This window comes from Somniosus microcephalus, chromosome 12 (genome assembly GCF_052327205.1).
Source record: "Somniosus microcephalus isolate GS21.2 chromosome 12, FLI_Smic_1.0, whole genome shotgun sequence".
Classification (NCBI taxonomy): domain Eukaryota; kingdom Metazoa; phylum Chordata; class Chondrichthyes; order Squaliformes; family Somniosidae; genus Somniosus; species Somniosus microcephalus.
Genome location: NC_140998.1, coordinates 140,006,393 through 140,032,977, shown reverse-complemented (window position 1 = coordinate 140,032,977; position 26,585 = coordinate 140,006,393). Strand labels below are relative to the sequence as shown.

Sequence of the window (26,585 nt, the reverse complement as noted above, 5' to 3'; positions counted from 1 at the left end):
CCCCAAAGGGAAGCGGGGCGCTACTGGAGGCACCCCGCCTCCCTCTTGGGGCGCTGCGAGTGAATATCGTGGTGCTACGTGCCGCTACGCCACACGCTGCGGCACGTTGCGCTGCGGTATTGCAGGCCTTCCTCCCCTTCTTAAAGGGGAGGGGCCTTGTGCAGCGCGATCTGGGGCCCAGCTGGGCCCCCAGGGATCGGGAGTGCAAGCAAAAGAGCCCGGCACTCAAGAGAAGTGCCGGGCTCTTGGAGCGCAGCCGGCACTCCGCGCGGGCGGGGGGGGCGGGTTCCGGAGGCAGGCAGGCGCTGGCAGGCGGCCAACAACAAAAATGGCCACCCCGCACCTCGCCTTTAATTTGCGCCTCCCCGGCCGCAGGTACGCCACCCTGACCCTGTCGGACATAGCGTCTGGCGGTAAATCAGGGGGTGCTCCTGAAGATAGCAGCCGGGGCGTGAGCAGGGCGCTGCGCACACCGATGATGCAATCGCCGGCGGCACAGTGCTAACGGTTAGCGCCACCACTAACCTCCCGCTGAATTTGGTGGGAGGCGTGGGCAGTGCCGTGCCCAGGCGCTAGTTGGTTTGCGCCCCACTTAGCGCCCTCTTAAGGCGCTAATGGGTGGCGCAACCAACTGAGTTTTTCCCCCTTTGAAGATATGACTTCAATAGATGCACCAAGTGATGCGCCATCAATTACTCAAAAGACTGAGGTTAAGCGAGTAACAACCAGGCTTTTATTAACTAAGGAATGAAGGTCTTGTCTTGAGTGGTCGACCCGTCCAGAATACTAAGGGGCTGGGAGGTAGTCACTTATATACCTGGAATAGTGGGAGGAGTCAGCCGAGGCATGTCCAGACCTGTACCTAGTGGAATACACATTACACATACAGACAGGTATACAGTGGTTTACCACACCAAGCAATTACTTTGTTTTTGTATTGAACTTGGAACACCACGGAGTCATGATGTCTGCTAAAACCAGTTAAGCCAATATTAAGAATTGAATGAAAGACCTTCGATAAGAATGGCATCAAATAAAGACTACTGTCATAGTGTTTTATGATAAGTTTTTGGAATACGTAAAGGTAGAGACATAATTATGCATGCAGCAGCTAAATTGACAGTAAGAATAGAAAGAATTCAACAGAAAGAATGAATAAGATAATTAGCTTACATCAGCAGAAAACTTCAAAGAATAAACCACTAAAAAAAAGTATAAAAGATAGGATTTTCAAATGGGAAAACAGAAGTCGCTGGAAACGGGCAAGCGATTCTCGGCTTCAGAATCACTGTGTAAGCCGACAAGTCTGAGTCTCGGGTAATCAAGGTATTTGATTTTGGTGGATATTCTGAATTAGAGTGTGAAAATGTAACGAAGTTAAGATTTGAGAATAAGGATCTCTAAGAAATGTAAGCTATTTGTATTTTGAATTGTTAATGTTGCGACTGACTCAACAGCTGTTAAATGAATGTCGGCTCTTAAATAAATCTATATATTTTTAGAATTGTCTCGAGTATTTCTGCATCAATCTCGCGAACCCAATTTCTGTACACTCTTTGTAAGGAGTTGCAGAATTCTGGGGGGTATTCCGGACCCTCATAATATCCGAAAGGTTACAGTCTAGTTAAACTTATTAAAAGTACTATCCGGAGGACGGTAACATCTTCAGTCGTTCCTTTCCTTTAGGGAGAGATAGCCTGAACCTTTAGACCCATTTAAGCGTCTTATAGAATTCGGCTATCTCTAACTTTAGTTGAAGGTGAACCTCCGGGGAATACGCCTGATCTGGGGTAGCCCAAACTTGTAAATTATCCCTTCAGCTGAAAGGTATGATTCTGTAAGTATGACTATGTCAGGCTGTTGCTTGACTAGTCTGTGGGACAGCTCTCCCAATTTTGGCACAAGTCCCCAGATGAGGACTTTGCAGGGTTGACTGGGCTGGGTGCCGTGTCCTTAGCCGATGCTGAAGTCGATGCCGGGTGGTCTGTCCTGTTTTATTCTTATTATTGTGTTTCGTAACAGTTTGTGACAACTGAGTGGCTTGCTAGGCCATTTCAGAGGGCAGTTAAGAGTCAACCACATTGGAAGGGCAGAAGCAAGATGTCTCGATTATGTGTAGTGACTTGAGGCAGATGAGATCATGTAAATTGTAAGCTGTACATTGTGTGCTATCAAACTGGCTTTTTCATTGCTGTGGTTGATCAGGTAAGGACGGCAGATTTCCTTCCCTAAAAGGACATTAGTGAACCAGATGGGTTTTTACGACAATCTGATAGTTTCATGGTTAACATTACTGATTTATTTAATTAACTGAATTTAAATTCCCCAGCTGCCGTGGTGGGATTTGAACTCACGATCATTAGTTCAGGTCTCTGGATTACTAGCCCAGTGACATTACCACTATGCTACCTTTCCCATATTTGCTGTTTCTATAGCAAATCAGTAACCATACATTTCAAACAGAATCCCCAAAATAACAGTAATCCCACCCTGGGTTCTGTTTGCAGATACAGCATTATACCAAATACTTACTAGATCATGTGGATAAAATCTAACTGAGGTAGAGCTTGATAGATGGGAATCTGTGTCCCTATAAGAGGAAATAAAACTGCATTAGTTTGTGAAAAGTATAAATCTTCCTTGGTTTGTGACTGGATGAAGGAGCATCACAAATGACATTTTGAAAAGGTCAGTGTCTAGCTGATTTTCAAATGTTATCTTTTTTTTAATCTTAGGCAACACTATAAATAGCTTGAATGTCTGAATAAGAGGAAGATTTTAATCTTCAGAAGATGACATGTTAACATTTTACAGTTGAAATGCTAGTCGGTCTGTCAGCTGTAAATAACACAGGCTAACCTTGAGTTGAGGGACAGCACGATTAAAAACATCACTATTGCTCCATCCCATATTCTTTCTTTCAAACTAACCGTGTCAGTCACAATTTCCAGCCATATTCCACACTGGTTTAAAAATACAATCAAGTGCAGCTAGCTTGGTGAGGAAGTGGATTAGACCTGCTTCCCATCCCAACTGTTGTTGTATTTGAGCGACAGATCTTCAATTCTGACATGCATACATGGTGCACTGTCACCTCTCTGCTGCATCTCACCTGAAGGGAAAATTAGCAACCCATCTGTTTTGCCCTGTCATGCAGACTGGTTGAGTTTCAAAAGCACTCTGCAGTTGGAGAAATTATGTGTCCCTCCTTCAAATTAGGAGTAAATGATCAATTACAATAACAAATGATTTAAAAAGGACTGGAAAGCTTCCAGGTTCAATCGCTAGTCTGTGCTGAGTTAGTTGTTCTTACCCAGAGCAGTGTTGTGAGCACTGCAATTGCCTTGAACCTTCCTGGAATAGGAAGGGAAAAAGAAATCAACTGGAGTTTCTGTCCCTCATCGCTATCCAGCAACTCCTCCTGACAAATGCATAGGTGTCAATGTTGGGTAAAGACAGAGCTGGGCTTAGCTGCGATTCCATCTACTCCATATGGTTAAATAACCTGCAATAATTCACTCTCTACAGTTATGAAGAGAGGCTTCCTGTGCAATATACTAGCATCTCAATTTTTATTCAGTAAGGATATCAAGGGATACCGAGAATAGGCTGGTAAATTCAGTTGAGGTACAGGATCAGCCATGACTTAATAGAATGACGAAGCATGCTTGAGGAGTTTTCCCTCTTAATTTTAGCCCCTCCAGCCATGTGCTACTATCTGGCTAAGATGACAGGCATCTCATAAATTTAGTTGCATTTTTTGAGGAGATCACTAGCATGGTGGATAGGGTGTGAGGGAATACACCATATTTCAGAAAGATACACCATAATATGAACAGAATACTGATATTATTAATACATGATATACTGGGTTTAAAAATCTAAAGCCTCAGAGACACAGGCTGCAAACAGAAATACAGGCTTCTGAGGTAAAGATCAGGGTCTAGAAATTCAGTGGGCTGCACCACCCGTTAGCGCCCAAAGAGGGCACTTAGTGGGTTTTACGCCACTGGCCACGCCTCCCACTAAATTTAGCGGGACGTTAATGGCGGCGCTAGCCATTAGCGCTGCGTCACTACCAATGACGTCTTCGGTGTGCGCAGCGCCCCGCTACCGCCCTGATCGCGAAATTTGGTAGCGCCCCCTGCTTTGACGCTGGTCGCAATTTGCGACCGGTTATGGGGGGCCTGCCTGCAGCGTTAGAGGCGCTGAGCGGCCATTTTTTTTTAACTGGCCACCTGCCAGCACCTCTCCGTGCTGCCGTCCACGGCCTCCTGAGCACCCCCCCCCACCGCGTTGTGCCGGCTGTGTCCCAAGAGCCTGGCACTTCTCCTCGGTGCCAGGCTCTTTTGCCAGCACTCGCGCTCTTTGAGCGCGCTGCAGCAGGCCACTCCCCTTTAAGAAGGGGAGGAAGGCCTGCAGTACCGCAGCACGCCGTGCCGCAGTGTGTGGCGCTGCGGCACGTTGTGCTGCGAACTTCAGTTGCAGCGCCCGAAGAGGGATGCGGGGTGCCTCGAGTAGCGCCGCGCTTCCCTCTGGGGCACGCAAACTGAATTTGCGGCGGGCGGCCGTGACTTCTTCCGGGGCGCTACTTCCAGCGCCCTGGCGAGGCTGGCGCCCCAAACGGGGTGCCAGTGAATTTCTAGGCCCAGTTGTTGAACAAAGTTGTAAAAACCAAACAAGCTTTGAAATGGGAATTAGTTAAATATACTAAAACAATTACCCTATTGAAATGGCAGTTTGGCGCTTCCGAAAGGTCTAGAGTTTGGAGAGAATACAATGAAAATGCCCAGTTTAAAGTGTTAAGAACTAACACGTTGAACAGAAACACAAACATTAAAAGAGGCATGTGACTTTGAAAAGATGACATCAAGTAAAAGAAACACCTGTTGGTCAAATAGTTTTTATGTTAAACTTGAAAGACAGGAAACACGATTAAATATGCAACCAATTGAGATAGCTAGAAATGCATGAAACGAGGATTAATGAAAACTAACAGAGTTTAACGGATAACTACAGGAGAACATCGAATATAGGTCTAGTCAGTTCGGAGGCTCCACGAGGGCTGCTTGGGCGGTCCCGTGGCTGACGTCATCACGTTTTTCCTGTCGGTGGGGGATCACGTGATGAACGGCGTGACGTCATCGCGTTTACCCGCGCTATTAAAGTGATCGCGCTCTGTACATGTAAACAGTGAAAACAAAGATACAGACTCAGGCTGTAGCTAACATATTATTAAAGGGAATTATATACAATTGATCGGAGTCCCTTAGTGGCTCCGCCACATACGCCCCCCCAGAATTGTCTTTAACGGCAAAAGTAAAATGGCGAGGAGGCCTGACAAGCCTGTCAGAGCGACTTCTGCAGCCTTGAAGTGGAAGCTGATGGACGGCGGGCGAGCGGTTGCGTTTGATCTGGCACGGCGACGTTTCGGCGGTTGTGCGATCTCGACTGGGCGGTCAAGGTCCAAGTGTGCCGGCTTCAACCAGCCAACCGAAATGTGGTCCGGTTTACCTCCGATATCGACCGAAAAAGTTTTGTCTCCCATCTCTAGCACACGGAAAGGACCAGTGTAAGGGGGTTTGAGCGGATCCCGATGAGCGTCGTGGCGGATAAACACATAGTCGGCGTTCTTCAGCTCAGCTGGGACGTGGGAGCTCTGCAAGCCGTGATGCGACGTAGGCACTGGAGCGAAACATCTGGCTGCCTCCTGGTGGCTGATGAGCTGCTGGGATGCGGATCATAGCTCTGTTGGAGTCGGAAGGAAATCCCCTGGTACGCGTATCGGCTGGCCATATACGAGCTCCGCCGAGGACGATTGAAGATCTTCTTTAGGTGCCGTACGAAGACCCAAAAGGACCCATGGAAGCCTGTCCACCCAGCCCGCGCCTTGATGGCTGGCTCGCAGTGCGGCTTTGAGCGACCTGTGGAATCGTTCGCACAGGCCATTCGCCTGTGGATGGTAGGCAGTGGTGCGATGTAGCTTGACGCCGAGCCCCTGAGCCACAGCATTCCAGAGCTCAGAAGAAAACTGCGGCCCACGATCAGACGAGATGTCCGCCTGTACCCCGAAACGGGCGACCCAAGAGGAGATGAATGCCCTGGCGACGTCTGCGGAAGTGGTGGATGACAAAGGAACCGCCTCAGGCCATCAAGTGGTGCGGTCCACCATTGTAAGAAAATGAGTAAACCCGTGCGAAGGCGGACGTGGCCCCACCAGGTCCACATGCACATGATCAAACCTACGTTCCGGAACAGCGAAAGTGGCCAATGGAGCCTTGACGTGACGCTGCACCTTGGCCTTTTGGCAGACCATGCAGGTGTTGGCCCAGTCACGGACATCCACGTGCATGCCCCGCCACACGAATTGGGACGACATCAGCCGTTGCGAGGCCTTCATGCCAGGGTGCGGCAACCCGTGTATGGCGTCAAAAACTTTTCGGCGCCAGGCGACCGGCACGATAGGGCGAGGATCTCCGACGGAGACGTCTCAGAGTAGCGTAGTGCCCACGGCATGGAATTTGACGTCAGCCACTTGGAGGCTAGAGGGGTTGGTTCTGTAAGATTGGACTTCCGGATCCGAGGCTTGATCCGCAGCCATGAGGGCATAGTCGATGCCGAGCTGGACTGCATGAACGGCCGCGCGGGAGAGGCAATCCGCCACCAGGTTGTCTTTACCGGACACATGCTGAATGTCAGTGGTGAATTCTGAGATCAATGTCAACTGATGTTGTTGCCGAGCTGACCACGGTTCGGCGGTCTTGGCCATAGCGAACGTTAGTGGCTTATGGTCCACAAAAGCCGTGAACGGACGTCCCTCTAGCAAGAACCGGAAATGGCGGATGGCCAGAAAAAGGTCCAGCAACTCCCGGTCGAACGTGCTGTACTTCCGTTCGTTTCGCCGTAGTTGACGGCTGAAAAACGCCAGTGGTTGCCACGTCCCATTCACCCACTGTTCCTGCACCGCGCCGATGGCGTAGTCTGACGCGTCGGTGGTAAGGGCGATGGTGGCACCTGGCAGCGGGTGCGCCAGCATGGTTGCGTTGACTAAGGCGCCTTTTGTGTCGACGAATGCCCGGTCCATGTCGACCGTCCAGCTAATCGGATCCTTGCCGGACTTGCCCTTGAGGGCCTCGTACAGGGGCTGCATGAGCAGAGCTGCATTAGGGACGAACCGGTGATAAAAATTTACCATCCCGAGGAACTCCTGCAGGGCCTTGACAGTCTGCGGGCGTGGGAAAGAAGTAACTGCCTCCACCTTCGTTTGCAGGGGAATTGCGCCGTCCGATGTGATGCGATGGCCTAAGAAATCAATCTGCTGCAGGCCAAACTGGCACTTGGCCGGGTTGATGATCAAGCCGTGTTGACTGAGGCGTCTAAAGAGGGTGCGTAAATGGCAGATGTGCTCCTCTTTATTAGGGCTGGCGATGAGGATGTCGTCGAGGTAGACGAATAGAAACTTGAGGTCCCGAAGCACGGAGTCCATCAAGCGCTGGAAAGCCTGTGCAGCGTTCTTCAATCCAAACGGCATCCGCAGAAATTCAAACAGGCCGAATGGGGTGATGACTGCAGTTTTCGGGACATCTTGCGGGTGCACGGGGACCTGTTGGTAGCCACAGACAAGGTCGACTTTTGAAAAAATGGTATTTCCCGCCAAATGGGCAGAGAAATCCTGAATATGAGGGATCGGGTACCGATCAGGAGTAGTGGTGTCGTTCAGGCATCGGTAGTCGCCGCAAGGCAGCCATCCGCCGCCAGGTTTCGGAACAATGTGGAGAGGTGAAGACCAGGGACTATTCGACCGGCGAATAATCCTTCGCCGCTCCATCGTGTCGAACTCCGCTTTCGCAGCCGCGAGCTTGCCAAGTTCGAGGTGCCGGGCCCGTGCGTAGACCGTGGAGCCAGTAGTGGTGATGTGATGTTCGACACCATGTTTCGTGGCCGTGGAAGAGAAAGTGGGTCTGGTCAGGTCTGGGAAATCTCCGAGGAGGCGAGTGAAGTCATCCAGAGGTGGGAACGCACAGGAGACAGTGCGCGACATGGCGTTACCGCGGTGGCACGGGATGGAGTGAAAAGTGGCCACATTGATCAACCGGCGGTGTCTTACATTCACCAGGAGGCTGTTGGCGCACAAAAAATCCGCCCCGAGAATGGCTCGAGAGACTTTGGCCATGATGAAATCCCAGTAAAACCGCTGGCCACTGAAGCACACCTGGACCCGCCGTCTTCCGAAGGTCCGAATGGCCCCGCCATTAGCCGCCTCGAGGGAGAGGCCATGCCCCCCGGCTTGTAGATCAAGATTTGACGCGGGTAGGATGTTACACTGCGCCCCGGTGTCGCAGAGGAAACGTCGACCAGATAGGGAGTCAGTGATGAAGAGGAGTTTTCCCGAATTACCGATTGCCATCGCAGCCGCGGGGCGCTCGTTATAACCGGTCCTCTTTCGGCAGGGTTGCTGTTTTTTTTTATTTTATTTTTTTATTTTTTTTTTGAGCGAAAAGCTGCAGGGAGGGAGGCAGCATCTTGCTTTCGCGCCAAAACGGGCGTGGTAGAAGCACAACCCCGCAGGTTATGGGGCTGGAGCAGCGTCTGTGGGGGATGGGCGCCTCGTGGCAGCGCAGTGCTGCTGTGTCACCGCGAAAATCTTGTCCACTTCGGCAGCCAGCTCTGCACAGTCTGTGACTTCCGACCTGGCTAGGGCAGCCTGAACTTGCTCCGGTAGCTGGCTGAGGAATAGCTCCCTGAAGAGGAAGCATTCCGGTTCGGAGCCCAGGAGCGTGAGCATTTGGCTCATGAGCTCGGACGGCTTAGAGTCCCCGGGGCCGGGCATAGCGAGCAGCCGGCGGGCGTGCTCCGACTTCGTGAGCCCGAAGACCTGTAACAACCGTGCCTTTATCCTTTCATACTTGCGATCTTCTGGTGGATTACCAAGCAGGCCGACGATCCGTGAGGCTGTGGCGCTGTCGAGGGCGGAGACCATGTAATAGTAACGGGTCTGATCCGCAACGATGTTCCTGATTGCGAACTGGGCTTCAGCCTGGATGAACCACGCGGCTGGCTGTTGCTCCCAGAACTGTGGTAGCTTCAAAGCAACGGCGTTCGTTTCCATGTTCAGTAACTTCTGCGAAAACCGTTCGCAAAAGTCGGGGTCACCAATGTTGGAATATCTAGTTCCTATCAAAAGACTCAGGTCCACTCAGGCGATCAAATAAATGCGGTTTAATGAAAACTAACAGAGTTTAACGGATAACTACAGGAGAACATCGAATATAGGTCTAGTCGGTTCGGAGGCTCCACGAGGACTGCTTGGGCGGTCCCGTGGCTGACGTCATGACGTCATCACGTTTTTCCCGCCGGTGGGCGATCACGTGATGAACGGCGTGACGTCATCGCGTTTACCCGCGCTATTAAAGTGATCGCGCTCTGTACATGTAAACAGTGAAAACAAAGATACAGACTCAGGCTGTAGCTAACATATTATTAAAGGGAATTATATACAATTGATCAGAGTCCCTTAGTGGCTCCGCCACAGCATAGTAAGTATGATACCAACGAGAACACTTTGAAGATATGACTTCAATAGATACACCAAGCAATTACATTGTGTTTGTATTGAACCTGGAGCAGTTAGGAGACTTGACGTCTGCTAAAACCAGTAAAGCCAAGATTAAGAATTGAATGAAAGCATTTTGTAAGAATGGCATCAAACAGAAACCATAGCTGTCATATTGTTTTGATGATGGTTTTTGAAACACCTAAAGGTAGAGACATAATTATGCATGCAATAGTTGAATTGGCAGCAAGATAGAAAGCATTCAAAACAGAGGTCTCAATAAAGACAATTAGCTGACATCAGCAGAGAACTTCAAAGAAGAAACCACTGCAAAAAGGGTATAAAAATAAGAGCTTTTCAAACAGAAAGTCAGAACTCACTGAACAGGGCAAGCGTTTCTCAACTTCACAGGCATGATCTGTAAGTTTTTAACTGAGTCTCAGATAATCAAAGTAATTGATTTTGGTGGATGATCTGGATTTAGAAAGTAAGAAATGTAGAAATGTAACAAAGTGAAGATTTGAAAATAAGGATCTCTGAGAAATAAGAAATGTAAGCTATCTATATTTTGAATTGTTAATGTTGCGACTGATTCAACAGCTGTTAAATGAATGTCAGCTCTTAAATAAAACTATATATTTTTAGAATTGTCTCAAAGAGTAAATCTGTATAAACTCGCGAACCCAATTTCTGTACACTCTTTTGTAAGGAATTGCCGAATTCTGGGGGGTATTCCGGACCCTCATAATATCCGGAAGGTTACCATCTAGTTAAACTTATTAAAAATGCTATCTGGAGGATGGTAACATCTTCAGTCGTTCCTTTCCTTTAGGGAGAGATAGCCTGAACCTTTAGACCCATTTAAGCGTCTTATGGAATTCGGCTATCTCTAACTTAAGTTAAAGGTGAACGTCTGGGGAATACGCCTGATCTGGGGTAGCCCGAAAGGGCTAGGACTGTAATTATCCCTTCAAGGGAAATGTCTATGGATGGAATTTGATAAGAGATTATTAGCCAAAATCAAAGTGCACAGAATTGGAACTAACTTTGTGAAATGGGTGGGTAATTGGTTGGGAGGCAGAAGACAGAATAGGGATAAAGGGAACATTCTCTGATTGGCAGGATGTGCCAAGTGGTGTTCCTCAGGGATCTGTACTGAGACCTCAGCTTTTCATTATATATAGTAACGACTTGGAAGAAGGAATAGAGAGTTGCATATCTAAGTTTGCAGATAACACGAAGTTAGGAGGCACAGTAAGTTGTCTACATGGGGGACAGGAGGTTACCAAGAGACATAGACAGACTAAGTGAGGGGGAAAAACTATGGCAGATTGAGTTCAATGTGAGGAAGTGTGATGACATCTACTTCGGATCGGAGAAAGACAAATCAGAATATTTTAGTAATAGTGAGAGACGAGGAGCTGTGGAGTAGCAAAGAGATTTAGGAGTCCATTTACACAAATCACTAAACGTGAGTGCAAAGTTACAAAAAGTAATCAAAATGGCTAATGAAATGTTAGCCTTTACCTCAAGGGGGTTGGAATACAAAAGTGAGGAAATTATGCTTCAGTTGTACACAGCCTTGGTCAGACCCCATCTGGAGCACTGCCTTCAGTTCTGGGCACTATGGGGTAGATTTTCCCGAACCTGTCGGGAAGAAGGCGGGACTTCCCCTTTCGGGTTTCTGACCCGCCTACTTCGACGCCCAGCCAATCCGCGCGATTTTCCCTTGATTGACCTTGTTGAGCCCGCCCAGCGGGCTCAGCAGGCCAATTAAGGGCCACCCGGCAACAGGTGACGTCACAGACTGCAATTTCATCTATCAAGAGTTCTTGACAGATGAAATATCAGTGTTGCACAGCTGTTTGAAGCTGTGAAACACTGACACTCTGAGTTCTAACATGAATCATTCTGCACAGGCTCAGTTAGAACTTTCACCGGCACTCAAAGCTGAAGGCTGTCACTTTTGACAGATCGCAGCCATTCAGCTTTCAGTTCCGGCTGAGTGTTGCGCTCCCGACGGCTTCAGGAAGAAAGGCTGTTAAGGTAAGTACAGGTAAGTGAAAGTTCTTTACACACACCAAACACACTTACCTTTACACTCATGCACCCATCACTCACCTGAGCACCGACATCGCGACCCCTCCAACTCCTTCAACCCGACGGTCCGCCTGCTCTAACCTGGCGTGGTTTGGAGCCGTCGGGAAACCCACACGAAACCCCTCAAATTAGGTATTAGGCTAAAAACTGCCTGTTAACTACCTGTTAACAGGCAGTTAATTGGCACTAATCCCATCCCGCCTGGTTTCGGCGGGTCCCAGTGCGGGGCGGGTACCCGCTGCCCCTGAAACTTACGTGGGGCGGGGTTTTGGGCGGGATGGTGTCGGGACCCCCAAATTCAGGATTCCCCCCCCGCACGCCTGAAACCCCGCCTGACTGCTCCACGAAAATCTAGCCCTATGCCTCAGGAAAGATATATTGGCCTTGGAGGGAGTACAGTGCAGATTCACCAGAATGATACAAGGGCTTAGAGAGTTAAATTATGACGACAAGTTGCATAAACTTGGTTTGTATTTCCTTGAGTTTAGAAGATTGGGGGATAATCCAACAGATTTTTTCAAAGCGATTAAAGGGATTCAATAGGGTAGATACAGAGAAACTATTTTGTCTGGTTGGGAATCCAGAACACGGGGTATAATCTTAAAATTAGAGCACGGCCATTTATGAGTGAAACCAGGAAACACTTTTTCCACACAAAGGGTAGTGGAAATCTGGAACACTACCCCAAAAGGCTGAGGTTGCTGGGTCAACTGAAATTTTTAAGACTGAGATCAATAGATTTTTGTTGGGTAAGGCTATCAAGGGATATAGAGTAAAGACAGGTCAATGGAGTTGAGGTGCAGATCATTCATGATCTAACTGAACAGGCCTGAGGGGCTGAATGGCCTTCTCCTATTCCTATGTTCCTAAAACAGCAACGCAGGAAAATTCACGGTTGGATTTCCCTCCCCCAACTCCCTTTGAAACATCTAGGCTGAGGTTTTCCCAAGTCAATGGTCTGAAAAAAATCACAGGATGGAGTGTGGAATTTTGTTAATAATGGTCAGAAAATTGCAGGCTGGGGCCCAAGGGATTTCTCAATACGTGGTCTCGGCATGCTCCTGGAGCACTGAAACAGAAAACCCCGGTCCTAGTCTCCACTCAATGCCTTCCACTGACAGCATATCCAAGATCTATGTGATGAAATCCATGCCACAGGGTGCAACATGTTTCTCATCCAAGCACAATTTCCCTTTCCATTCTGGAATAAGGATCCTGAGTAACTTTAGGTCTTGAAATCAAAGCAGAGACAAAATTAAACTGCTCTCAAGTTACTTTGGTCAGCTGTAAACAAAGTAAACTCTGCACTAATTCATTACCTTCCAACCAACATCAGACATGTGAAAGGAAGATATAAACCTAGAAATTACTAGTGCAACACTGGCGTACAAACGATTAACATGTTTGTGTGACATTACTTTGTCCACTTGCTTAACAGAGCTTAAAATAAATGGATTAATGCTTCCATTAAAATAGTGGATGAAGTAATGCCATCCAAGCACATTAAGTGTTCATTGCTACTATTGCACAAAGTAATTTCTAGACTAAAGTGAACAATGATACCCAAGAACTTAGAGATTACAAAGCAGTAAGCTAGTCAAGGGGTTCAGATAATACCACAACATATGAGGATCTGAACTATAAAAATAGATTACTAGCTTGAAATGACTCGAGTTTATGAAGAATGTATGCCAGATAAAACACAAAACAACAACACAGGATAATTGTGACATCATGAAAGCAAAACTCAAGAGACTTATTCATCACAACCATGAGATGTATTGCCATGTTGGAACACACTCCAGATCTCGTTACTGTGCATAATACATACAAACTTAACATTAGTGACTTGCTTTATAGTTGTCCACTTTTTGCCGGCAGTGTTGTACTACAACAACTACAACTTGCATTTATATCACGCCTTTAACATAGTAAAACATCCCAAGGCGCTTCACAGGAGCGTCAACAAACAAAATTTGACACGAGCCACATAAGGAGATATTAGGGCTGATGACCAAAAGCTTGGCCAAAGAGATAGGTTTTAAGCAGCATCTTAAAGGAGGAGAGGTATAGAGGTGGAGAGGTTTAGGGAGGAAATTCCAGCGCTTAGAGCCTTGACAGCTGAAGGCATGGCTGCCAAATGGTGGAGCGATTAAAATTTGGGATACTCAGGAGGCCAGAATTGGCAGAGCGCAGAGATCTCGGGGGTTGTAGGGCTGGAGGAGATTACAGAGATGGGGAGGGGTGAGGCCATGGAGGGATTTGAAAACAAGGATGAGAATTTTAAAATTGAGGCACTGCTTAACTGGGATCAGAAAGCAATGATTTCCACAACAAAATTACAATATTTTAAAAGCACCAATGTGAACAAAACCGAACACCACAGTATGAACATACTGTTAATTTAATAGGGTGGTTCGGAGAATAGAAATCTCAAAGTCAAACTCCACGAAAGTCACCACGGATTTCTCAGATCGACTGTATTTAAAGAAGGCAGTAGCAGTGGTCTTAGTAACGTGGGCAGGAGCAGGTATTAAAGAATCTATGAGGTGACAACACAGTGTGTTCCAATTGGGATTCACTACTTTTCTTTCCCACCCGAGTAACATACCATATGTTGTTTGATGTCCTTCTTGCAGCAGTTTCGAAGTTCACGAGCGACATGTCACAGCCCCCTGTTTCATACAATTTGCCTGAAATAAAAAGATATGTTATAATAACTTTCAAAACTCTCTTTTTTTTAAAAAAAAAAGCGATTTGAATAATTATGCTGAGTACGGCTGGGTTCATAAATGAAGAGGAACAGAAAATAAGCTACTTCATTATCCTCAGTTCCCACTTCCAACAGGTTACATAGATACTTCCTATATGGACAATATAACCCACAGAATAAAATATTACTCCACCAAACTTCTTTCACAGAAGCTACTTTAAGCAGCTGTCCCCAGCTCTAAACAGTAACAACCCAACCACCCTCCATTGCAAAGAAGGCTTCCCATCTCTTTCACATAAATGCAAATATTTCAAGGTTTTAAAATTGAGTGCCAGCCTTTGGTAAAAAAAAGTATGTCATAAGAAAAAGTAATTTTGGGCCAACAAGCCCATTCATTCCTCAGAGGATGTGCAACCAATTTCATTTCCCAAGGGGCTGCAAAGTTTCTCATTCTTTCCCTCGGTAAAGAATATCTAACTGTACATCCCAGACCAACTGCCTTCCTTTGCACAACATTTCCACAGTCCCTTTATTAAAAATAGAAAGAACCAACCAGCTGGTAGCTATCAATAAATAACTGCTCGATTTCATTAAGTATTACAGCCAAAGTTTGAAATAGAGCTACCAAAATATATGCGCTGTTCATACCTTTCCCCTAGAACATGAGGGACAAATGTACTTATCCTCATCTGCCTTAAATTGAAGGAGCAGTGCTAGATTTATTAAACATAATACATTTAGTTGATTAAAAATACATTTTCTGAAACCACTGTACATTAATTGGGTGGTTCAGTATTTCTAATCAGCAGAATTTGCACTTTCCCTCATCTGACTGTTGCTGAGGCAACAGAGACCATCAACCCCAAACCCTATTCCTCGCGCATGCTGAAAGGCTTCAACTACAGCTATTTAGTAAATTAAATCCTGCCACACTCAAGTTGGACAAAAAAAAGTTGGGAATGGAAAAAAGTAGGTATAAAATGTTTCAGAAAGTCTTACTTATTTTTCCCCACTTTCCTTTCAGTGGGAACAGTTCCTTCCCGCTCCCCTGTGCTACTTTGTTTTTTACCTCAGTGGTAATTAATCACTGTTTTTGCCTTCCTTAATATGAATGCACCTTAATGGGGAAATAGTGGGTTAATCAGAGTATCATAATGCCAATTGGTTTGAAGTACCCCAGTCCAGAATCAAACCAGCTAAAACTTACTGAATCTGTCAATTGCCCATGTTAGGAGTGTGGCCATTCCTTTTGTCATTCTGCCTCTTATGCATCAGTGGAACATTGCTCTTTAAAACTTATGTGGATCACATGTCATTGCTTTGGACATTTCCAAAATTTTTGATAGGGTCTGTGCACTTGTAAATAAGTTACCATCACATAGCCCATCACCAAAGCTATGTTCAAGAATATCAATTTTCCTCTCAAATTACTTTGTGTTGTCTTGGAACATTTTACTATGTTACATGCGCTATATAAATACAAGTTGTTGTTGTAGTTGAACCTTACTCACTGATCCTTTCCAGCAACTCAGGGGTCCACTCGTTCTCTGTCCTCTTTCCCATTTGGCTCCTTCTCCATAACAACCACCTCTTATACTCATCATCCAAACTCTAATCATACAATACTATCAATGTTTGTTTTGCCAATAATTCCATTCTACATTCATCCATTCTTTTCATTGTGCAAGATCTGAATCACTACATCTTGACCTCCTCCATGCACTTCAACAGGGCAATGAAAATCTTGTGTTTTTCTAATTTTTCAAAAGCACAATTTTCTCACATCTCTTTTAAATCTAACCAATGGCAACTAATAATTTTTGATGGCTCCACCTTTGGTCCTTACCACAAACCCATAGAATTTTATAGCACAGAAGAACACCATTTGACCCAGTGTGTCTGTGCTGGCTCTTAGCTATAGCAAAACAAAACTAATCCCCGTTGCTCTGCTCTCTCCTTTAGTTATGGGCATTCTCTGTCTCACTATCTCTTGAGCTCAAACGGACTGTCTAAATTTCATCCACTGCTTCCAAAAAGCTTGATTTCCTTTCCTGTTGAATATTTGTTCTTCTCTCAACAACTCTTAACTATGAAGTGTAACTACATCGAAAGCTCGAAATACCAGATTTGAGGAGGCTCTTCAAACATCCTCTTACACACCTATTTTTCAATACTACCATGGTCAGTGCTCCGTTGAACTTTACTCTTTTGATCTTCATAAGTTATCAATATGCAATCCTACATGCTCTCCCGGCTCCTGCATTCCCACTATATTGAAATCAAATTCATAAGTCTCTTATTCAAACTCATTCATTCACAGGACCTCAAAACTGCAGAACGCTTTTCCTTCCCCCTACAATCTTCAGATTTTTAAACCTGAGTCACTACTTCCTGATTTACCTTGACTTTTCTTCCGCTCTTTGTGCCTTAGTACGGCACAACGGGTTCACCTAGACTATTCAGTCTAAGGAAAAGCTGTTTATGTGACAAAGTACATGCACATTCCTAGTATGTGCTCAGTAATTACATCACAATCTACTAATGCTTACAATAAAAGTTGTGCTGGAATAGGAACATGCTTGAATCTGTTCTTGTCCCCTACACCAGCATAAAACATGCCATAAAGTTCACTACAAACAGATTCTATTCACCTTTGATAATCTAGGTCATCACACAGGATAATCCAGCTAACTGTAGGCCAGTTAGTCTCACAGTAGGAAAACTATAATTTTTAACGGATAACATTACAACTGCAACAACAAGTATTTATACAGCATCTTTAACATAGTAAAACACCCCAAGGCGCTTCGCAGGTGTATTATAAGACAAAAAATGTGACACCGAGCCACATAAGGAGAAATTAGGGCAGGTGACCAAAAGCTTGGTCAAAGAGGTAGGTTTTAAGGAACATCTTAAAGGAGATAAGAGAGGTAGAGAGGTTTAGACAGGGAATTCCAGAGTTTAGGGTCTAGGCTACAGAAGGCATGGCCACCAATAGTTGAGCGATTACAATCAGGAATGCTCAAGACGGCAGAATTAGAGGAGCGCAGATATCTCGGGGTGGGGGGGGCGGGGGGGTTGTGGGGCTGAAGGAGATTACAGAGATAGGGAGGGGCAAGGCCATGGAGGAATTTGAAAACAAAGATGAGAATTTTGAAATTGAGGCGTTGCTTAACCGGGAGCCAATGTAGGCCAGCGAGCACAGGGGTGACAGGTGAACGGGACTTGGAGAGAGTCAGGATACGGGCAGCCGAGTTTTCAATCACCTCAAGTTTATGTAGGGTAGAATGTGGGAGGCCAGCCAGGAGTGCGTTGGAATGGTCATGTCTAGAGAGGTAACAAAGGCATGGATGAGGGTTTCAACAGCAGATGAGCTGAGGCAAGGGCGGAGACGGACACTTAGAAAAGACTGGACTAATAACAAACAATCAACAGGGATCTGTAAAGAGGTCATGCGTGACTAACTTAATCAAATTTGAGCAAATTACTAAGTGGATAGACGAAGGGAATGAAGTAGACAAGATATAAAGCATTTGATGAAGTGTCACACAAGAGACTTGTAATAAAGAATAAGGCCACTGGCATAAAGATATGGCACCACTGCCGATAGAAAGATGACCTAAATGTAGAGAGCAGCGAGTACAATTAAATTGATATTCCTCAGATTGGCGAGATGTAGCTGGTGGTGTGCCCAGGGATCTGTGTTCTCCATATACATAAATGATTGACATAAGCTTAGTGGGAGTCTAAAATTTGCAGTTGATGCCAAATTAGGGGGCATGGCAAACTAGGAGGAAGCATGCAGAAGACTACGGGGAAGGCAGAGACAGGTTAGAGGAGTGAGCATGTATGCGGCAAGTGCCACAGAGGGTGGTTAGGAAGTGGAATTATCTGACAGAAACAAAGCCCATAAATAAATTATTTTAAAAAGGGATTGAGTTAGTTGCTTGAAAAAAACATGATGCTAAAGGATATGGGAGCAACCAGGAGAAATGGGATTAGATGGCTCATGGAATCACAGAACAGTATAGCACAGAAGGAGACCATTCAGTCCATCGAGCCTGTGCCAGCTCTTTCGGAGAGTACGTGAAAAAAACAGCAGCACAGACTTGATGTTTCTGTGCAGTTACATTCTAGGATTTGATTCTGAAAAATATAAGCACTGCATCTTATGCAACAGAGTTTGGCAGCCAAACCAATTACACCTAAAGATGATGGGACATTTTAAAATAGTCCGAACAGTGAACTGTGGTAAACAGTGCAGGATTTAACAGTACTGGGCATTTGCTTAATCTACAAAATTTATGAATAGATAGACTTGGTGACCAGTAAGTTACAACGAATGTTTCATGTTGAAATACATGACTGAAGTTATTAAAACATAAACCACAATTAAGTTCATGTTGTCTATATTATCAACAAGAAACATATGATCGTTGTTAAGGAAATTGACTCGAGTTCTGTAATGTGCTGGATAATTCAGATTTTAGTGTGTGGAACAGCTTCTGATTTCTTGCACGCATTTTAGGAATGGGAGCTAAAGCAAATGGATTGCTCGCTCCCACTCGTATATCAGTATTCTTCAATAAAGAATTCAGTTTTGACATACGATTTCCAGGACCGCAGAATTCTCTCTTTACATACAGGTTAATGGCATCACAGAGACAGCATAATTGGAAGGGCATACTTTAAAATAGGGGGTGGGGGGGGGGGGTGATTTAACCAATTCCTGGAAATAGATAACTTTTAAATAAAAGCAGTCAAACAGCTCACCTACTCCTCTGTCCCCTGTTGTGTATTCAATAGTCGCCTGAACCACTTATAGTGCACAACAGTGATCTTCCATCTTTATCAGAATTATCTTTTTTTTGGTTGAAGTGTCATTTTTAGCACATTACTATAAGTTGATCAGAACCAGTGTGTCTCGATTTAATTGCATATAGTTTTCTGGCTTTTCATTTCCCCAAGTCAAGCATAATTTTTCCCATGCTTGTTCTATAACATCACTGAACTTAACCACGCTACAGGTATACTTTTCAATTAACAGTTTTACTTTCAAACATCAAGGCAAATAAGTAACTGTTGATGAAAGTGAATTTGGCATAACAAAAAACATTAACACTGGTTTCTACCTGTCCAAGAAGCACTATTGTTAAAGGTGGGCCGAGTATCTCCATTATTGAAACAGAAACAAAATGATTTGTGTCAATGCCAATCCTTTAAAACACATTAAAGGTACAGAAGAGCTCCAAACTCTGAAAGAGGGCTAATGTCACAAACAGGTCAGCCTGATTCTGAAAATGTGTTGAACTGCTAAAATACCTTTTAGTTGTTTATCTGCAGTATAGTATACATCACTTTCTATAATGTAGCTCATTAATCCTATTATTTAGGACACAAAGCCAACACCAAAAGTTTATATTGAACCTAGATCCATCAAGAGGATTTTAACGATCTTCCTACAAATATATAAAACTATTTTATTTATAAAATTGCAATCTAGTTCAGTTATTCTGCCGCTGGTGAAATGAAATAAATTACACCGTTCAATTTCATCCGAAGCATTTATAGAAGACATACAAGAAAAACAGGACAGACACTTCCTGATTTCACAATTCTACTTGAAAATCACACAATGTAATATAAGTAAATAGACCATTTTATTTGCTGAAGACCATCACTAGGTATGTAGACTAGCTGTGCGCTACTTTCAAACTTACACGCCTCAAAAACACAGCTTTAAATCAAGAAACTGAAGACTAGGGTAGCCATCAGTAACTCGCCAGCATTCCTTCCAAGAAAAGGGCCTTATTTTGGGGGCAGAGGGCAGGAATAGAGGGCTTTTTGTGGGTGGGCTTCTCCCCCATGTGTAGGGTGCATCATAATGTCGACAGATGTGGGTGTGTATGAGCAATCCCACCTGTGCCAAGGTCTTGCTGTGGTTTCGTGAGGAGGCACCAAGTAGAAGATAGGTGCTTTCCTGAGGGAAAGGAGCAAGAAAGAAAGATTTGCATTTTATATAGCACCTCTCGTGACCTCAGGATGTCCCAAAGCGCTTTACAGCCAGTGAAGTGTGGTCACTGTTGTAAATGTAGGAAATGCGGCAGCCAATTTGCTCACAGCAAGCTCCCACAAATAGCAATGTGATAATCATGTCATAGAAACTTACAGCACAGAAGGAGGCCATTCAGCCCGACATACCTTTGCTGACTCTTTGAAAGAGCAGTTGTGCTTAAAGGCATGACCTTTGGTTATTGACCCATTCGCCAGAGGGAAGAGTTTTTCTCGAGTTGCTTTATCAAAACCTCTCATCATCTTGAAACCCTCTATTAGCTCACCTCTTAACCTTCTCTGTTGCATGAACAGTCCTAACTTTTCCAACATTTCCTCATAACTGAAATCCCTCATTCCTGGTTAGATCTTGGTAATCCTCCTCTGCACCCTTTCTTCCAAAAATGGCAATTGATGCTAGATCAACTGTTAATTTAAAATCTGAGATTAATAGATTTTTGTTAACCAAAAGTATTAAAGGATAGGGGGCAAAGGCAGGTATATGGAGTTAGGTCACAGATCAGTCATGATCTTATTGAATGGCAGAACAGGCTCGAGGGGCTCAATGGCCCATTCCTGTTCCTATGTGTCAAGTGCGAGCATGATCTCTTTGCTTTTATATTCTATGCCTCTACTTAGAAGCCCTAGTACCCCATATGCGTTTTTTAACCACCGTATCAACTTGCCGTGCCACCTTTAAGGATTTGTTTACAAGAACACCAAGGTCTCTCTGCTCATCTACATTTTTCAAAATCATGCCATTTATAGTATACTGTCTTTCCATATTAGTCCTCCCAACGTGCACACTTCGCACTGAACTCCTTCTGCCATGTTTCTGCCCATTACACCATCCTGTCTATGTCATCCTGAAGTCTACAACTATCCTCATCACTATCTACTACGTTGCCAATCGTATCATCTGCTCCCTACATCTGAGTCTAGGTCATTTATAAAAATTGAAAGGAGTAAATGAACCCAAAACTGACCCTTGGGGAACACCACTGCAAACCACCTCCCAGTCTGAAAAACACCCATCCACCACCACCCTCTACTCCCTGTCACTGAGCCAATTCTGTATCCAGGTGGCACCTCTCAGTACTGCACTCATGTGTCAGCCTGAATTTTGTACTCAAGTGTCTGGAGTGGGACTTGAATCCATGACTCAGAGGCAAGAGTGCTGCTGACTGAACCATGGCTGACACCATGAAGCAGAGAGATAAATCTGTATCTAGAGTTAACCAGGAGGGCTACTTTTACACAACTTCTAGTGGCTGGTTTAGAGCAGCATTGGCACTAGTTTGGTTACTCACCCTTTCAGCAGAGAATAAAATGTGATGCAGTGGGACCTGGTAAATGCGAATGGAAGGAGGTGTATAATATTTTCTGATATCTTCAGTCCCGTAGTTTGACCACTTGTACTACCATAAATGGCTGCCACTGGACCAATGGCCAATACAATACCCTCAGAAATGTGCCTGTACGAGTTTATTGGTGAGGCAAGTCGAAACACGTTAGGGATCAAATTCAGCTTCGGCAGGGGCACAAATCGGGTGGTAGCGGGTCACCCATTATAAACTAACCCAGCAAGTAAGAGGCGAGTTTCCGGTGGGATTCTAAACGTGTGCTGTGAATCAAACCTGCCATATTAAGCAGGCTGCATAAATTACACCACCGGTTTCAGGAGAGCGATGAGATACCAGCCTCCTGGGTTCCACTCTGCCACCATGTACATTTCTACCCAGCCATTCTCCAACAAGCAGCAGGTGGCAAATTCAACGGCAGCTGGTAAGACTCAGCAAGAGAGAGAGTCTTTACAGCCACGCCAAAAAGGCAAATCAAACGGTAGCTGATGGCAAGAGAACCTCACATTTGCAGTTTGTTTTAATGAATAAGCAGGTTAAGAACTTACAAGATGACAACCAGGGATGAAGAATTCCTCTGGTCTTTATGTACTGGTGGCACGGCATGTTTAAGATGTGGTTAATGGCCCAGACTTTCCTGGGACTTGGCACATGGACGTTGTAGGGACCCTTCAAATGGTGCAAAAAAAGAAATTATGGAGTAAAAGACTTACGTACGGCCCTTGGGCCGGATACAGCCAGTGGCACAGTTTAATCCAGCCTGTGGTGTCCTGCACTTAGTGTTGCAATGTGTCCCGAAATGGGAAGCAGTGCCTGGGAGAACTGTGGTTTTTAAACTCTGCACCACAGCAGGGGTTTGCGGCTGGGTGCGGGGGGAGAGGGGGGTCAGAGGGAGATTGGAACTGGGGGAGGTCAGGAGATGAGCGGGGGTGTCAGGAGATTGGGACTAGGGGTGGGGAGTTGTCAGGAGTTTGGTGCTGGGTGTTGAGGGAAATTGGGAATGGGAGGGTGGGGGATTGGCACTGGGCGGTGTCAGGAGATCGGGACTGGGGGGAGGTCAGGAGATTGGGACAGAAGATGGGCAGGGGTGTCAGGAGATTGGGACTAGGGGTGGGGGGTTGTCAGGAGTTTGGTGCTGGGTGTTGAGGGAAATTGGGAATGGGAGGGGGGTGGGGGATTGGCAGTGTCAGATCGGGACTGGGGGCGGTGGGGAAAAGAGGGAAACTGGAGACTGGATGGAAGAGAGGAATGGGGTGGGTGTGGGGCCTCGCATTTTCTGCAGAGCCAGGAGCAGCAATGGCAACGCGTTGAATGGGGGCGGTGCCAAGAGAGGAGCAGCCAGTAAAGGGGTGAGTAAAACTTGGTGACCTTACTGTGAGTAAAGAGTGAAAGACTGTTTCCACTGGTGGGCAGAGACCTCAGATGCTCATTGCTCTCAGGAGTATCACAAACTCCAATACATGGAGGAGTGAGATGCAGGAGGGCCAAGTACAGCCAGCAGCGGCCCATAATATTGTTGTGAGGTTGGTAGCACTCCTGTTCCTCCCACTCAAAACAAAGGGAAGTAAAAAATAACTTTCCCAACCATTTCTTCAGTGACCTCTAGGGCTTTAAGGGCTGTTATTTAGGAAGCTGTAAAACTGAAAAAACTAGTCAGAGCTTGCACAACGCATGCTCCACCTAGTTTTCATGCATTTTGCAGAAGGGTCCTGAAATAGGCGCAGGACCCTTTTTCACATATTTCAATTGATCCAAAGCTGATTTCAGGCAGCAACCAGGGCCGCCTAGGGGACCAAATGGCGATGGCCAGGCAGATTAGGTGTAGAACCATGCCCAGAAATCGGTACACATGGCACCCATTTTACACCCAAAAAACCTGCAATACGCATAACAATTTCAACCCTCGGTATGTTCAAATAATTTTTACTGAATGTGGCCTTCGCGAAGTGCCCGGATGTCGGATCAGGCCCACCATGTAAACTGAGTTTGACACACCTGAGTTAGACACACCTGAGTTAGAAGGTAATTATTGTAGACCCGCCCTCATTAAAATCAATGGCAATCGCGATTTTCCTGCATTTAAGCCAGTTTCACACTGCTGCCACTTAAGATTTAAAAATAATGGCACTGGTGGCTTGGCAGAGAAGTGATTTGTTGCTTCAAGATTGAGCTTAGACTCCCAGTTGTTAAAAATGTATTACTATTGTAAAGATTAAACAACTAGGATCTACTTCCTGCACCTGGAATTTTCAAATTTAATATTGTCACGCCATATGAAATCATTTATAGAATTTAAATAACCACTTCTCTGTTTCCCTACAGTGCTCAACCTCACTAAAGCACTAACACAACAAACATATCTTACCTAATAACTGTATTAATTATTAATCACTGTAGTAAACAGTGTGGAAGATAGTAATAGACTTCAAGAGGACATAAGACAGGCTGATGGAATGGGTGGAAACACGGCAGATGAAATTTAATGCAGAAAAGTGTGAGGCGATACATTCTGGTGGGAAAAAATGAAGAGAAATAATACTGTACAAGCGAAATGGTACTCTTTTAAAGGGGTGCAAGAACACCTGGGGGTGTTTGTGCACAAATATTTGAAGGTGGCAGAACAGGTTAACAAAGCAGTTAATAAACTATATGGGATCCTGGGCTTCATAAATAGAGGCAGAGAGTACAAAAGCCAGGAAGTCATGCTAAACCTATATAAAACACAAGTTCGGGCCCAGCTGGAGTATTGTGTCCAATTCTGGGCATGACACTTTAGGAAGGACATGAAGACTTTAAGGAAGGAAATGAAGGCTTTTGAAAGGGTACAGAAGAGATTTACTAGAATGGTTCCAGGGATGAGGGATTACAAGTTGCGTGGATAGACTGGAGAAGCTGGAATTATTCTCCTTAGAGCAGAGAAGGTTGAGAGAAGATTTGATAGAGATGTTTAAATCATGAATAGTTTAGATCAAGTAAATAAAGAGAAACTGTTTCCAATAGCAGAAGGGTCGTTAACCAGAGGGCACAGATTTAAGGTGATTGGCAAAAGAACCAGAGGCGATATGAGGAAAAACATTTTTACACAAGTGGTTAAGATTTGGAATGCACTGCCTGATGGGTGGTGGATACAGATTCAATAGTAGATTTCAAAAGGGATTTGGATAAATACTTGAAAAAATTGCAGGGATATGAGGAAAGAGCAGGGGAGTGGGACTAACTCTTCAAAAGCCGCTGCAGACTCAATGGGCTCCTTCTGTGCTGTACTATTCTATAATTCTTTCAAACAGTTATGAGTAAATGGATGTACATATACCTCAAAGCCTATTTACTCAGGAAAGTCAACATGCCAGTGTGTACATTTTTGCTGTCCAAAGACTTACGATCTTCAGTCTCATTTAAACCAAAATAATCAGAACATTTGAATGAATTAAAAATTCAAGATTAACTTGCACATTTTATGCCTCACAAACCATTAAAAATAAGGCAATAATTATTTTATTCTTAAATTATTTGTAATTTGTAATAGTGACTTGGAGTGGCCTGAATGCATAAATCACACACAGCAGTGATACTGTACTGACAAAAATCTCAAAACTCAGAAAAGGTGCACCACAGCTTAAAATAATTGTAATTAAAGTTAACTTAAGAAGTTACACTTCAATTCACTTAAATTCTCATGCAGCACTAGAATGTGCCGTCACTTCAGCTCTTAAACCGAGTGCCTGATTCTGCGACTGCGCTGTGGCGTATCCTAATTAAAAAAACAGCAAAATTCAGTCGAGGTTAGCAACGGCAAGATCAGCACACTAAATCACGAGATTTACAGCGTGTCACCAATCTTGCCGTTGTCGGAAAATCTGAGCAATTATATCACGACCAGAGGAAACCTTTTTAAGTTGTGGCAGTGACTTGGGCTCTTAATTAAAATGCACTGCTTCCAAAAAAAAATTCTGAAGATACTACTGTAATTAATTATAATGGTCAAATCTTTCTCTCCCTCACCCCATCATCAAAGAATATACAGCTAAAAGCTGTAGTACGTGACTTATCGCAATTAAATCTGACCAAATAACAAGTGACAAGAGCCATAAGCTGGTTAGGTTCATAAATAATCTAAAACCACACACCACAGCTTACTGCTGTGCTTTTTGTATAGAAAATCTCATCCAAGGAATGGGATTTGTATATCACTAACACAGACCAGAACTAGGGCACAAAATTGAGTGATGAGCAAACACAAGGAGGACATGACTGAGGCAAACATTGATGACACCATACAAGATCAGGGAAAATAAAATGAGGCTTGGATGTAGTGCCAGGTAAAGTGGCTACATCAGAAATGACTTTCACTCTTTAAACCTATACCAGGTTTGATTCAAAGCAACACCAGCACCCTTTAAAAAAAGTCATTAAGTATTATAAATCAACTTTATCGAAGAAAACATGTTTTGTATGATGAACATTGTTTAAATTGCAAGTGCTGCAGGAATTTGCAAAGGGACCTCGTTGGAGGCCATCGAATCAAATTCATTGGTATGAGCATGGAGTTGCATAATTACTGGATCTTTGTAAATGCTCTGTTTGGAAGTTTTATGGTCATCAAGGTATGGGATGGTAATGCTGGTATTGTCTCAATCAATTTTTGATTATTGTAATTAAAATCTCTATTATTATTAGTCCCTTATTAGCCGCCTTCCTCATCTCATCCCACAATTCCAGATCAAGGCTTTTACCCTGGCCTGGAGATCGATATCATACCCCCAATAATTTACCTCTTACCATCTATTAATTCTACCCAAGTAATTGT

The 26,585-nt window shown here is 44.7% G+C and overlaps 1 protein-coding gene across 5 annotated transcripts in view; it reads right to left on the bottom strand.

The window, feature by feature from the left end:
- The window catches only part of pcnx1 (pecanex 1), a 372,844-nt gene that overhangs the window by 170,960 nt on the left and 175,299 nt on the right, over nucleotides 1-26,585 (bottom strand). For all 5 annotated transcript variants that reach the window (XM_086003620.1, XM_086003621.1, XM_086003623.1 and 2 more), the window contains 2 exons: nucleotides 14,265-14,346; nucleotides 2,533-2,590 (listed from right to left, as the gene is read on the bottom strand). In XM_086003620.1, coding sequence (XP_085859746.1) covers nucleotides 2,533-2,590; nucleotides 14,265-14,346 — 140 coding nt within the window. The remainder of the gene's footprint in view (nucleotides 1-2,532; nucleotides 2,591-14,264; nucleotides 14,347-26,585) is intronic.